Source organism: Octopus bimaculoides, chromosome 10 (genome assembly GCF_046866305.1).
Source record: "Octopus bimaculoides isolate indiv1 chromosome 10, ASM4686630v1, whole genome shotgun sequence".
Classification (NCBI taxonomy): domain Eukaryota; kingdom Metazoa; phylum Mollusca; class Cephalopoda; order Octopoda; family Octopodidae; genus Octopus; species Octopus bimaculoides.
In genome coordinates, this window is record NC_142937.1 from 79,396,226 (window position 1) to 79,412,024 (window position 15,799).

The following is a 15,799-nucleotide window of genomic DNA, read 5'->3' on the forward strand; positions in this document are numbered from 1 at the left end:
AACCTTGTAGTTTCAAGTTCAAATTATTTAAATGACTAATTATCTCTCTATATAAAATTCTTTGTCTGTTCCCTATGTATTCTCAAACGGCTCCACAAAATCAAATCATATTTTACAAGGTAATAAATAGTGGTGTCAACATGTAATTTTTATTTCAATTTGGATTGAAACAATATAACATTATCTAGACATAATCTTTCTGAAGTCAAACTGTAGTTAAAGGACATTTTATATGACGTCGATGACGATGTCACATTTTGTGTGTGTGTGTGTGTATCTGTTTGCGCCTTCCTTACATACGACATAGTAGAGGACATTTTATATGACGACGACCATGATGACACATTTTGTGTGTGTATGTGTGAATGTTTGCGCCTTCTTTATGTACGACAAGGTAAAAGACATTTCATACCTTGACAACGGCACATTTTGTATATGAGTGTGTATGTGTTTGCATGGTTGTTATGTAAATGTATGTTTGTGTGTGTTTGTCTTAGTATATATGAGTGTGTGTGATTGTCAATTACACTGATGTAAACTGGGTTATGTGAAAGAGCTATACTGGCTCCAACTAATGAAATGGTTGATAAACTCAATCATGAACTTTTGCAAAAGTTAACATGTACATCAGAAATGACTTTTCCCTCAATTCACGCAGCAATCGATCAAGAACATGTTGTTCAATATCCTGTTGAATTTCTGAACACATTTATAAACCCACTGGGATGCCATCGCATAACTTGATACTAAAACTGGGTGCTCCCATTATGTTATTTAGGAATTTTGACCCACCTCGCCTGTGTAATGGAACTCGCTTAATTGTTACTTCCATGAAGCCCATGTCCTACAGGCAACAATCATAACTGGTAGTCACAAAAAAGAAAATGTCTTTATTTCAAAATTTCCTCTCATATCTACTGATGTTCCATTTGAATTTAAGAGGCTTCAGATTCCAGTCAAACTAAGTTTTGGTATTTCAATTAACAAATCTCTGGGTCATTCCCCCAAGGTAGTTGGACTTGATCTCTCTACTACATGCTTCTTCCATGGTCAACTCTATGTTGGTTGCTCACAAGTTGGAAGCAGCAACAATTTATTCATTTGGACAAAAACAAAAAAAAAATGACGCAATGACTATTGTTTACCCTGCTTCAAGATTGACAGATTTTCACTTCTAAATTCTATTATCATCACAATTTGGATATTTAAAAAAATAAAATATAGATATTTTGAAATAATTATGAGAAAAAAGATGTATCTTCATATTTATTTAGTAATCTGAATAGCAGCAGTAACCTGGGCAACGCTGGGTAATTCAGCTAGTATCTACTAAAAATGCTAAATCACTTTGAATCTTATCTACCAGTTCTACAATAGGAACTCCTTTAATATTCATAAAAAAAATTTCACTTCTTCCATCAGTCCATAAAATCGCTTAAGCATTTGGGTCTACATAACCACCTAACTTCACAATGCTACAATAAATCCCCATATACAGCTTCAAGATCTTTCAAAAATTCTTTAAATTCCCTATTATTCAACCCTTTGTTTTTATCAAATTAACAGCCTTAGTTACAACCTTCATTACATTGCCCATCTTAAGAGATTTTGCACTTAAACTTTGCATATGAATAAAGCATTGATTGGCACACAAAGTTTCTTAAATTTATTCTTAAGCAGAACTATCAACCCTTTTTCACAACCTACCACAGATAGAGTGCCATCTGTAGCGATACCACTCGCTTTTTTTTTCATACAGTAAATCAAAATCCTTTAAGGCTCTAGTTGTTCTATGCATTAATTTCAAGGCAAGAAATTCTTCCCAAATGTTGAGTTTTGCAGTTATTCCACGTATAAATATTACTATCTGGGCGGTAATTAGACAGATCAGTTGTTTCATCAATAGCTAGTGAATATAAAACGAATTCTACTGAATCAGATTTTGAATGTCATAAGCAGTATCTTTGGTTAATGTTTACAATATTACCCGGAAACGAAATCAGAAAAAAAACTAGTGCAACAGGTGTAAAACAATGTGTATGAAACGAATATGAAAACAAAAATGTGCACAAAGCAACGGAGTGGGGGGAGGGGACTTTCAGAAAATTCTGATAACATTTTTGTAACAAATCGTGTCTATTGAAGAAGCCAAGTCAACAATGTGTTGAATCAAAAGATTCTAACCCTTTTAATCCAATCTCTTGTCGCCACATGAAATCAGCTTTTTTAGTGGGGAGATGACCCAATTTTTTAATGGGGGTGAGATAACCAAAAAGTACCTTTTTTTTTTTTTTTTTTTTTTTTTTTTACGTTGAATGAATTACGGTAATCGGTTAATGTTTACTTTCCTCCATAACTTTGAGGAAAATGGATATCCTTTCATGAAATTTTAATATAAATACCTTTCAAGCGGCATACATTACGGTTATAAAGAAATTTGTGGGGGAAATCTTTTCCGAGGCGTGGGGAGAGGACTTTCAGAAAATTCACAAGATCCTATTGTTTTCCCTCGTGACATTAGGAAGGGCATCCAGCTGTAGAAACTTTGCCAGATCAGCTTGAAGCCTTGTGCAGCTTTCTGGCCCTCAGTGAAACCGTCCAACCCATGCTAGCATGGAAAGCGGACGTTAAACAACGATGATGATAATGATGAACTTTGAGGAAAATGGATATCTTTTGATGAAATTTTATATAAATACCTTTCAAACGGCATACATTACTATTATAAAGAAATTTGTGGGGGAAAAATCTTTTCCGATGGGGAGAGGACATTCGAAGAGAAAGAAATTCATAAATTATTTTTTTTGCTTGAGTGTAACGAAAAAAGGCTTGAAAAAAAAACCCCTTTTCTTTTTTTTTGTAATAGAAAAAGGTTTTAAAAAAAGATTCCATGTATCATGGTGAGAGAAACAAATTCATAAATATGGTGTTGAATATGGTTTCATTATAGAAAAAAGTTAAGGGCGATTTAGCTGTTGTTTTTAGCATATCTGATGACCGTCTGATACCTTCCTTATTTGTTTAATATTTTTGCTTAATTACAAGTTCTCTCAGTCACCAATAAGCAAGTTAACAAGTCTAATGGGTGTTGGAAGATCTGTATAGAATGTTTTAAAGTATATAAGCATAGTTGAGGGCAAGAAGAATGTTTTCCAGTATAAAAAATGCGCCAGTGTACCTTTAAGGAGTTATTGGTGAACGACATCAAGAACCAGTATACATTCTAGGAACATGGGTGTAGTCTTACAGCCGTCAAAAGAAACTTATGAAGTTGGGGTGGTGAGATGGCCTGTATGAAAAGTAACTGAGCGACATATTGTTCAAGTAGCTAGGTCTCTCATTCCTTGTCGAACAATAGACTTTCTCGGGTTTCTCCATAAATGCTCAGTATTTTGAGTGTGAATAGAAAGGGATTTCTATAAAATTTCATTAGAAGATATCAAAGTTACGAGGGGAAAAAAATCGGATCTTGTGAATTTTCCAAAAGTCCTTTCCCCACCCCCAGAAAAAGATTTCCCCCACGGGTTTCTTTATAATTGTAATCTGTGTTATTTGAAGGATATTTATATGAAATTTCATTAAAAGATATTCATTTTCCTCAAAGTTACGAGGGAAAAAGAAGTCGGATCTTGTGAATTTTCCGAAAGTCCCCCCCCCCTTTGCTCGCATTTTTGTTTCATTTTTTTACACCCGTTGCATTATTATTTTCTTCTTTCTTGTTAGTATTGTAAAATATTAACCATATCAGTTATCTTTAATACGATCAGAAACACTTCTGGATAAACTAATTATTTCCTAACAAAAGTTTTCTTCCTCATAATTAACTGATTCACTTTCAAGAATCGTCCTTTAAAAAAATCTTTTCTTTTGATTAGATTTTCTTTCAAGGAGGCTTTCTTGGCTAAACATTCAGATTCTTTTAAATTTTCATCGGTCTTATGCTTATTCACAAAATCCTCCTCAATATTATATTTTTTGTGAACAGCTATTTATTTGTTGCAAATGAAACAAAAACACTTATCTATTTCAATAAAAAAATAATAAGGTTCAGTCCATTTTTCATCAAACAAAGCACGTTCATCAACACCTTTCTTTATAACCACTTGCCATATTGATTAAGGGTATCGAAAACAAATTGGTTTAACAAAGTTATAAACTGGTTAAACTTATCACTTTCGGAATTTTTATCATTACCGCTGCTGCCTGGGGAAAACAAAAGCCAACCAACTCTTCATGAATGCATTCAGTGTTGTGTGTTGGCACTCCGTCGCTTACAACAGAGGGTTCCAGTTGATCCGATCAACGGAAACAGCCTGTTCGTGAAATTAACGTGCAAGTGGCTGAGCACTCCACAGACACGTGTACCCTTAATGTAGTTCTCGGGGATATTCAGCGTGACACAGTGTGACAAGGCTGGCCTTTTGAATTACAGGCACAACAGAAACAGGAAGTAAGAGTGAGAGAAAGTTGTGGTGAAAGAGTACAGCAGGGTTCGCCACCATCCCCTGCCTGAGCCTCGTGGAGCTCTAGGTGTTTTCGCTCAATAAACATTCACAACGCCCGCTCTGGGAATAGAAACCACGAGTGCGCTGCCCTAACCACTGGGCCATTGCGCCTCCGTTCAGTGTTGTAAAAAAAAAAATATCTGACAAAAATTAAGATATTGTTTGGTGGGTCGATAACTGATAATTCAATGACCTGAAAGTAGTTCCTGTTGACCTTCTTGAGACACTGATAGCAAAAAGTGCGACATTCCTTTCGATGGTTTCCTTTATGAGTTGATATCTTCATTTCAACGGAGTATTATAAATGTATAAATACCTCTAATGGTGATACTTTAGAAAAGAAAAAAAAAGAAATCGAATTTACAAATTTCAAAAAAGATTATTTTTCACAGCTTTTTCAAAAAAAAAAAGTCATATTTTTTTTTTATAATTCTCTTCATAAAACACCAAATTAATAGTTTCTGTTTCGATGAAGCTTTACCAGTTTGTTTTAAATTTTTTAATAGACTTCTAAATATTTTTTGCTTATAGATTGACAGAAAGAGGGTGAGTGTCGATTTTGGAGATTTCTTTTTTATTTCATAAAATACGTGAAAATGAAATAGGGAGTGGGGTTCTTAGATATGAATAATTTTTACACGGTATCTTCTACAATCCTTCAGCTTCATTTAAATAAAAAGTTATTTCAATACATGCAATATATTTTTTGTTTTCTCACCTAGTGTAGTTGAGTCTCAACGAGAGTACAAACCTAGCAACATGTGTTTTATAGTGAAAACAAAATTTCCATTCAAATGGCAACTACTGGACAATTTCTGTTTGAGTCTGACCTTTTTTAGTCATAGTGGAAACGTGACCTATGTCGCAAATAGACGTACGAGTATTGTATAAATTTTATAATTGAAAAACTTAGTCACTCCTGCGCCTACTACAAAATATACTGTGTGAAAGAAACAGTATGGAAGACGCGTGTAGTGACGGACACCTTTGTATCTGGCCAGGGGTTAGTTAACTTTTTTTGTTACCACCTCAGTAGTAAGATCAGGCTGTAGAAGAGGTATCTGTCACGAGACAGATTCATAAGAAGATGGAAGCCTGTGGCGGGGGAGCTGGGAGTGTTTGGCACCAGGTAAGTGGAAGCCAAAAACAAGGGAAAGAAAAAGCAAGGGGGTCTACCCTGGTGGTCGGATGCCTATCCTTCAAGAAAGCCATTACAAATTGCATCTGTAATGAGCAATGCTTTAATCGAACATTGTAAATATAATCAAATTATTATGGTATATTTAAAATTGTAAATATTTAATCGATACAGCTACTCTCCCACTCTTTTATGTTTGTCTGTCCTTGTTCGTCTCCTCTTTGTAATGCCTTTATGGCAAATATTTATGAAATAAAGTAGCTTGCTTACCAACCACATGGTTCCGGGTTCGGTCCCACTGCGTGGCACCTTGTGCAAATATCTTCTACTATATAGCCTCGGGCTGACCAAGGCCTTGTGAGTGGATTTGGTAGACGGAAACTGAAAGAAGCCCGTCGTATATATGTATGTGTGTGTGTTCATGTCTGTCTCCCCAACATCGCTTTACAACCGATGCTGGCTAAGTTACGTGTCGCCGTAACTTAGCGGTTGGGCAAAAGAGACCGATACAAATAAGTACTAGGCTTACAAAGAATAAGTCCTGGGGTCGATTTGCTTGACTAAAGGCCGTGTTCCAGCATGGCCGCAGTCAAATAACTGAAACAAAAAAATTACATGTGTATATCAGCCTGCGGGTGCAATAATGTGGGCTTGCGGGTACAATTGCACTCGCAGGCAGGGATTTTCCCACCCTTTCTTAACAGGGACCGGAGAATGTGTACGTGTTTATATGCATCTTCATATTGACACAACTTATGGAATGGTAGTATTTATGTTCCACATAAACATGTCTGGCAGATGAGTGGAATAAAGTACCTTGAAAAAAATAAAAATATATAAGTGTTGGGCATGAAGAAGAGTGTCTAGCTGTAGAATACTGCCTCAAGAAGTTTCCTGCAAACCATATCAACATGGAAAACACTTGTAAAACCAATGATAATGATGATGTTGCCAATGTTTTGTTATACTTCTGAACAGGACACTCAATTCTGTAGGTCTCAGATAACTTACCTTTATGGAACAAATATCAGGTTGTAGACCATAGCCTTTGGGGGTGAATCTGAAACATGGCTGTTGCTGTGTGAAAAAATACTAGAGAAAAACTTATATTTAATCAACTTAATCCTATGCTTTGGGTTCCTTGTAACTTGTAAAGACCTCTTTATATTTCCAAGTGTATTTTACTATAGACTACCATTCTGACTATGGCTGATATCTGTAGATGTCAGTGGATTAACATGGTTTCCATTTTTAATGTTCTTTTTCCTATTTTCTATTTCTCCAGAATTGTTAAGTCCAGTCTATTATTTCCATCTTCTATGGACAACACAGCCATCTCTACTTCACCACCTGTTGCTAATACAACTGATATCCTCACCGCTACTGCTCTTACAGATATTAATATTACTGCGACTACTGTTAGTATCAATAATATTGAAACTTTTGAAGATTCTGATGAAGATGTCAAACTTTTTGACTTGAAGAGAAAGTTACACGAAGGCTGTAAGTCAAACCACACGACAGATACTAAATATTTAGAAACTAATGGATTACTCCTAGAATTCCACAGCAAAGCAAAGAAGAGAAGGGGCCGAAAGCCGAAAATGGTGCACCCAAAATCATGTGATAGTGAAGAATTGAAGGAGGAAATAGAACAGTGTCTAGAGAAGAAAAAGACAAAAAGTTGTAAAAGAAAATTACACAGCTACCAAATCCCTTTAAGCCCCCAGAAAGATCTTGGAAACAAGGTAGTAAGTTATTTTACAACAAGGTTGTATTTTGTTTTAAGGTCTTTGAAATAATTTATTTAATAATTAAAAGTTGCTGAGCGTATTATCTCTTTATCTGATTAATTTCAACAGTGTTTGTTTACAACTACTAACCTTTTATTTTCAAGAATCTTGTATTTTTAGACAATCCTAGAATATTGGTTTTGTAGATTAAAAAAACCAACAAATCTTACATGTAAGCCTACAGATAAGCATTTTCCTATCTCTTTGCTACTAGCTGTGTCTTCTCTCTATTTCTTATATTACTACTATAAGCTGCTACTCCATTTGACACTAACCTTATACTGCTTTCTCAGTGTACACATTGCACTCTGCTTGGAAGTCCTTTTGTGTACTATAGATATATTGTCCAATTCTTTCCCACTCCTGACACTTGCAAGTTTCTATAATTCCTTCTTGCCAACATGTTCTTTTCAATTAGCATCAGTTCAAATATTAACCATTCTAACCTCATCAAATTTTCTTCTGTTCATGCCCAAAGCAACTTACTTAGAATGGTGGATACTCTTAAATATCATTTGTAAATGAAGAATAAACAATTTTAATGTTGCTAAAGTATATTTTAGCAACAGAGAAATAACAGATATGAAACATTTTGTTACTAGTGAAAACCTTTCAAATGATGCCTGAATAAAATATGCATCCAACATTAAACAGCAGAGATGTTCACTATCAGATATAAATTATATTTTTCTTTCAGATGTTATGGATTCATAGCGGAATGATTTTAAATTTACCTTCAAATGTTTCTCTCTATTGTCCAGTGTTTTCCTGTTGGCAGTGTAATATGGGGTAAATTATCTGGATTCAAACCATGGCCAGGATTAGTAATAAATCATGAAGACATACAGAAAAAGTCATCTCCATTAACTGTCTGGGTTTTATGGTTTGGTGACTATAAAATCTCAGAGGTATGTTATCTTCTATTTCATATGTTTAATGTCTGGAAAATTAACTAATTTTGTCAGAAATAGATATCTGTCTAATTTATCTGTGTGTGTGTGTGTGTATGATTGATATTCTTTAACTGTTGGAAGGTCTAGGCGGACTGTAACCAAGGATACCTGCTGCATCAAATACAATTAGTAAAGTGGATGCTTGTAAACTTAATCCTAAATCTTTGGTCTCACATGCTCTCCCCTTTGGTGCATTTGTTTCTCTTTCTAACCTGAATGTTCACTAGTGATTAGATTCAGAATATAGTCTCCTTTTTTTCTTTTTTCTTTTTTGCTTGTAAAATAGTGTCCAATTAATATCTGATCATTGTGTGTGCCTGTGGTATGATGTGCATGTGTGTATGTACACAACACACACTTGAGATTTTCCTTTGTAATTTCAGTTACCACTTTCTAAAGTGACTCGTTTTGACCAGTACTTTTATTTGAATTATAAGAATCCTTCCAAAGTGTTCAGCGTGGCTGTTACAGAAGCTCTAGAGGTAAGTGTACTCTTTGCTCTGTATAGTTGTTACTTTATTTATTTGTGTATAATGCACAAATGCTGGGGAAAAATATGTTTAGAACTACAAGATTTGTGTTTAGAACTACAAGTTAAATACCGGTCAATATGTACCTTTGAAGATGTGTGGAATATGAGATTGCTTACTTGAAAAACAAATAAATTTTATTGACAAAAAGGGTATCCAACTGTAATAATGCATTTGTCTAAGCCATGCTGACATAGAAAAATGGATGTAAAAATTAATGGAAACAAACTTAGAAATGAGTAAGAGTTGGCAGCTAGCTGTAGAATACTACTTCAACACCTAGCCCATGCCAGCATGGGAAACTTGGACAGAAAAAACAATGGTGATGATTGCTTTTCTAAAATGTTCTTACTCTGGAAATAATTGCATGATAGAGTTTTACAGCATGGTTTTCAATCAAAATGAAATCCACCATAGCTTGAGATACTGTGTAGCTTTGGTGCTGGAATTGAGATATGACATGTCTGTGGGTTCATGCTAAATTGTTAGCAAACCAATAGCTGAACACAACCAATAGCAATGTCATTGACATAAACATCATCACCAAAAATACTAACTTTAGTATTGATCCCCATTCATCATTATCAACACTATTTAGCCTCTGCTATCAGCATCAACCTATGATTACATGAACGAATGAGGTTGTTTGGCTTGCTACAAATAGCAGCCAAATTTCACTCAAATTAGATCTTGCCATCTTATAACAAGAAGGGAGAACACATTGGGTAATATGAAGTGTAGTCCTAGATAATTCTCGTTTGAAAAAGAAAATAATGTAGGAGAGAATCACAGTGGGATTCTTTTGAATATGATTTACCTTAATCAAATCTGACCTGAAAGCCTAAACACCAGCCCCCCCCCCTCTCTTTTGCATGAGTACAGGTTGAAACTGATATTTTTGTATTCCAGGTATGTGCACAACGTAGTGGTCTGAAAGAAGATGAACTTAGCTCTGAACATTTGTTTAACTGGGCAAAACACCGTTTTATGGAAATGGTTGAGGATAAAGATCCATTTCTACCTTTGAAAGGTCAGGTTTGTTCGCTTTTGCATTTTAGAATCACCTGAAATATTAACATAGTTTCCCTCTGTCTTAATTTTCTATTTGTTGTATGTGGGTTAAGAGAGCATGCCCTCTGACTCCAGCGAAATTGATGTTCTTAATGTTCTGATTAAACTGTTACAAGTCAATACCTGCAGGCAGGGAAGACTAACCATATGGTTGAATGGATTTGACCATTTGTCCTCAGTCTAAAAATAAAAGCCCTTTCAAAATTCTTTGTTTGTCAGATCCGTTCTACCATTCAGGACCAAAGTTTTGATAACCAACAAAATTATTTTCTCTTTGATATTTAATGTTTATTGTTACGTTGCTGGACTTTTTTTTTTATCTATCCCATGTAAGTTAAAATTTTTCCTTTTTGACCAGGGTCTTTCATTGCTTTGTTGATTTATTAAGATTATTTTCCGTTTTATTCAAATTGACTTTCAATTCAAACACACACACGTACAGATATTTCTTTTATAAAATCTTTTGAACTTATGTCGATCTTATGTCAATTGAAAAAGATTTCGACAACTGATTAAAACAGAAGATTTCTATGACAATATAATAAATGTATTTGCCTTGAAAGATCGAAGAACTGAATTAATTTATAAATAAGGTATGTAAATAATAATTTTTAGTACATCTTTTAAAAAAGTTTTAAATGCATTAAAACAGCAACCATCATGGGCATGTTATGAAACTAATTTGGTTCTTTTAAATAAACAATTATGAAAAATGAATTAGCTCAACCAATATGTATGAGGGTGGGTTGAAACATTCATAGGTTGATTATGAAGGAGTGACGCTAGAAATGTTGCATGCATTCATTTCAACTTTGCATATTTATAACTGCATTGTTTCCGTGCAAGTAAACTGACATCTGACTGTTCAGAAAAGACTTCAAAAGTAACTAGTAGCAACTTCTCTCGAAAATAAATAAAATTTGGCATCGTGGTGTTATCACATATCTTCAGAAAAGGCTTTAGCCCACAAGGACATTCATGCTGACATGGTTGCTACATTACAGGATGACACTCCAGCTTTATCAACAGTGTAAAAGTAGGCAGTTGAATTCAGGAGGGGGAGGGGAGAGTCTTGAAGATGACATCCCACAACTGCCATCACTGAAGAAAACATTGATTGATGGATAACAGGCAATTGACTATAAACCAAATAGCCAATGTTATTAGCATATCCTGTGAGGGAGTTGAGAATATTCTGCACAATGAACTTGGCTTGGCGAAGGTTCATGCTTGATGGGTGCCATGACTTCTGACACCTGATCAAAAGCACACCAAGCTGGTCACATGACTGGGAAATCTGACATTGTTTGACGCAGATCCAGCTGGTCTTGTTGAATGTATCCTAACGCATGATGAATGTTAGGTTCATCACTTTAAGCCAGAGACAATCAATGCAGGGGAAACACTCCTCCTCACCTGTTTGATAGAAAGCCAAGGTTGTTTCATCTGCAGGGAAGGTGATGGACTTAGTTATTTGGCATGCAAAAGGTGTGTTTATTTACCCTCTTCAAAAGGGCCATATCATCAGTGCAACGTACTATGCCAACATGCTGGGGCACTTACAAAATGCCCAGCAAAACTGACGAAAGCGTCTTCCTCCTCCTTTGTCAGGACAATGCTCCAGCACACATGTCCTTCGTTTCAATGGCTGCTATGTATGAATGACTTCGAACTAGTTGATCACCATCCCTATTCTCCTGATTTGGCTGTCTGACTATCATCTGTTTGCTAACATGAAAAACACATGGCTAGGAACCAGTATCACTATGGTGATGTCCTATTTGCTGTTGATAACTTTTTGGTGAACAGGAAGAAAGACTTTTCACCAATGGGCTCCAAGCACTGCAGCATCAATGGAAGAAGTATATGGACTGCAAGTGGTGGTGGTGGGGGGGTCTATGTTGAAAAATAAACCTTATTTGATCACATTTCATCTTTTCAATCAACCCTTGTATTTATTGCATGACCAACCTCAAAAGTCACTGCATGCCACTGATATATGTGTGTGGATGTGTAAAAAAAAATCATTGATAGGGTATTACCCACCCTTAAGTCTAAAATTAGATTAGACTTCTGGTGGTTGGATGGTTTAAGCTTCTAGAAATTAGTAAGAATAGTAAATTCTTGCAACTAGATATAGAAAACTATTAACCCGATTGTTCTTAATCAAGCCCTGATTTATTGCATGAAAAATTCTGATTTGTCCCGATGCGAAATAGATATTATCCGAGCCACTCTAGTAGATTAGATAGGGAGAATGCATTTGACATAGAAATGGGCTCGTACGACTCTGCTCAGATCACTGACCTAGTCGGTTTATATATCTTTTCATTAATGCAATCTTCCTTTCCAGAAGTAACAGGGGGTCTATATAGGGATAATGCTTTATTTTTCTGGACAGAAGTAGCAAAGTACAGTTAGAAAGAAATAGGAAAAATTTCTTTAGACTTTTCAAAAATTTAGTACTAAATATTACAAATGGGTAAAGATTATTGTGGAGTGAATTTTCTTGACGCTAGCTTCTGTCTCGATACTGGATTATTTGAACTATTTCATAAGCCAAATAATCATATTAAGTACATTAACATAGCATCCAACCATCCAACCTTGATTATATGGGGACTAGTTAAGGATATTTCTACAAGAATTTCTAGATTATCTGCTAATAATAAAATTTTTGAATCACATGCAACTTATAATGCTGCTCTAGCTAGGGTTGGGTACTGTGAAAAAATTCAATATATACACGAAGCAGGCATACACTACACTGGTAATTCATCCAACTGTGATACACATTGTACACCACCACAATGTCACGGTTTAAGAACTCACTCAGATAAAGAATACAGACCAAGAAGAATTGTTGGAAGTATGAATGATTTGAATAGCACCTGCATTTGACTCCATTTCTCATTCTATCTGTTATACAAAAATATTTCACTTAGCCTTGGAATTTGTACCTTTATGAGCAGGCTGTAATATCCTTGGCACTCATGTGAATTTTTGCTACCCTAGTAAATATTTTTTCTGTGTTATTGTATACATTGAAAAAATACACATACATTTATGTGTGTTTATATATATGCATGCATGTGTACATATATATATGTGTGTGTATATATATATGTATATATATATGTGTGTGTATATGGGGAAAGTAAGAAGAAAAAAGCGAAAATGCACATTGAATATCAAAAAAATAAAGGCATTTTTTATGAAAAGTAGTGATAAATAAATACAATTAGATGAACTGAGGTAGAATTAAGAGGAATAAAAGTCATTATTTTGAACTGTTAAAGAGATTCAAAGTCAAACCGGTGTCATCATTGCTGTTCACTGGGTTTGAATGTGTGTATATATATATGTGTGTGTGTGTGTGTATATATATATATATATATATATATATATATATATGTGTGTGTGTGTGTGTGTGTGTATATGTGTGTGTGAGTATATGTATATATGTGTGTGTGTATATATATGTGTGTGTGTGTGTATATGTGTGTGTGTGTGTATATATATTTGTATATATATGCGTGTGTGTGTATATATATGTGTATATATATATATATATATTTGTATGTATATGTGTGTGTATATATATATATGTGTGTGTATGTGTATGTATATTCATATATGTCTATATATAGATGTGTGTGTGTCTGTTTCCTTGTCTTAGCATCATATGATTGTTGTAAATGAATGACATTCATTTCTAATATTTTGCCAAGATCTGTTCTCTGACCTTAGGAAGATATTACCTTGCTTTGAAACAGGAAGGACATCTGGTAGTAGAAAATCTGTGTCAATAAATTCTGTCTGACCCTTGATGACTGGGCACTTTTTTTCATTGCACTGGTGAGGTCATCTTGTAATTATCTAGACTAAAAAACTGCCAAACACATTTTAATCTGTACTTTCATCTCCTTACATCTGTACATATGTTACGAAAGCTAGATGTGCATATCATTCTAACATGGAATCAAAGATCAGGGCACGTTTGAGTAAAACAGGCAAAAAAGCAAACATTGTCATTTCCTTTCCTAGCAAAGATATTTTAGTACTCTTCAGTGCACTAGCTTCTCTGCAAAATTCATGTAGAGTTGTTGGACAGCGAGTTTCAACAATTGTCAAACCTATATATATATATTAATTCTTTATTGCCCACAAGGGGCTAAACATAGAGGGGACAAACAAGGACAGACAAAGGGACTAAGTCGATTACATCGACCCCAGTGCGTAACTGGTACTTATTCGATCAACCCCGAAAGGATGAAAGGCAAAGCCAACCTCGGCGGAATTTGAACTCAGAACATAACGGTAGGCGAAATACCGTTAAGCATTTTGCCTGGCGTGCTAACGATTCTGCCAGCTCGCCTATATATATATATATATATATATAGTTTTAGGGAAAATAACCAATTTTCAAGAACTCATCGATGAAAATCCACTATCACATATAGAAAAATTAATAATTAAAAGCACAATAAATGAGTATAATATAAAGTAAAGTAAATATCATAAGATAAATATAATAAAAAGATTACACGTGTTTCATAACCAATTTTCAAATAGAAAAGAAATTTAAATCGATTAAAATCAATTGAAATTATCTAAAATAAGTTCTATTCAAAAATATAGCTACTCGTCAGATCGTAAGTAGAACAATAATTAGATATATATCTCAACCAACAATAAGTACCAAATGAATTAATATGATATACTTATTATATAAAGATAGAAAAATTATTTTAAAAATATCATAATATCAAAATAATAACCATTCAATAATCATCCCTTCATCCATAATAATAACATGTATATTATATACAAAAAACATCTTACCTAAATTATCATTGTTTTAAATTATCATTGTTTTAAATACAAGTTGAACGAAGTTTAAGTTTAAAATAATAATGAAGATAAAATTAGTACATATTTAACCGGTGTAATAGTTAAAGCTATACTATTTAAAGCTAAAGACGTTTATTTAATTATGATTAAAGATCAATTGAATAATAGAAAAATACAAGATTATTTATTTCTACAAACGTAATAATAAAAAATATGAATGAAAAAATTATGAATGGAAAAAATTATGAATGAAAAAATTAGGAAAGAAAAAATTATTAAGAATAAAAGGTTAAACTTTATATATATATACAAAGTTTTGATTAAAAAAAAAAAAAAACTTTAACGATATTATAAACTATAAAGATTAATAATTAATCAAATAATATTAATCAAAAATAATCGAAAATATATCAACACTATTCCAATCGAAGTTCTAATATTATGTTGAAATGAAACTATAACTCCTAAATAATATAGTGTTAAATAAGTTATCTATTAAAATAATCTATAAAGAACCAAATGAATAGTATAAAAACAAGAATACATATTATTTTCAAATAGTAGAAAATCTTTAGCAAAGTGAAAACAGTACTTATCCAAATTTTTCCGTAATTCAAACTGAAAAACTAAGACGTTATCTAATAGCTATAGCGTTTTAAGCAAGAGTTCGCGCGAAAATACTACGTTAAAAAAGAACATTAAAATAGAGAATAGAATACGAAAGCATGAATGAAATAATAATACTTAAATAAATGAATGAAAAATTTAAAATTTATATAACTAACAACATAAAAAGAACAAAAAACTATAGTTATCTTATAAAACATATTAATAAATATTAAATTCTAATATATAATAAATAAATAAAAATATTAATAGTCGTAAATTAAATAATATTATGAAATAAACTAAAATACTACTATTGATTTAGTCTTATCAAAATCGTCGTGTCATT

The 15,799-nt window shown here is 33.5% G+C and overlaps 1 protein-coding gene across 17 annotated transcripts in view; it reads left to right on the plus strand.

Annotated features, from left to right (window-relative positions):
* Positions 1-15,799, plus strand: part of LOC106869540 (DNA (cytosine-5)-methyltransferase 3B) — a 72,042-nt gene that overhangs the window by 23,162 nt on the left and 33,081 nt on the right. For 10 of the 17 annotated variants that reach the window (XM_089358836.1, XM_089358833.1, XM_089358831.1 and 7 more), the window contains 4 exons: positions 6,929-7,394; positions 8,198-8,344; positions 8,773-8,871; positions 9,829-9,949. In XM_089358836.1, the coding sequence (XP_089214962.1) occupies positions 6,963-7,394; positions 8,198-8,344; positions 8,773-8,871; positions 9,829-9,949 (799 nt within the window). In that variant the 5' untranslated portion in view covers positions 6,929-6,962. Of the gene's footprint in view, positions 1-4,549; positions 5,052-5,401; positions 5,509-6,928; positions 7,395-8,197; positions 8,345-8,772; positions 8,872-9,828; positions 9,950-15,799 lie in introns of those variants that run through there. The other 7 variants (XM_089358842.1, XM_089358840.1, XM_089358843.1 and 4 more) reach the window with 4 other exon arrangements.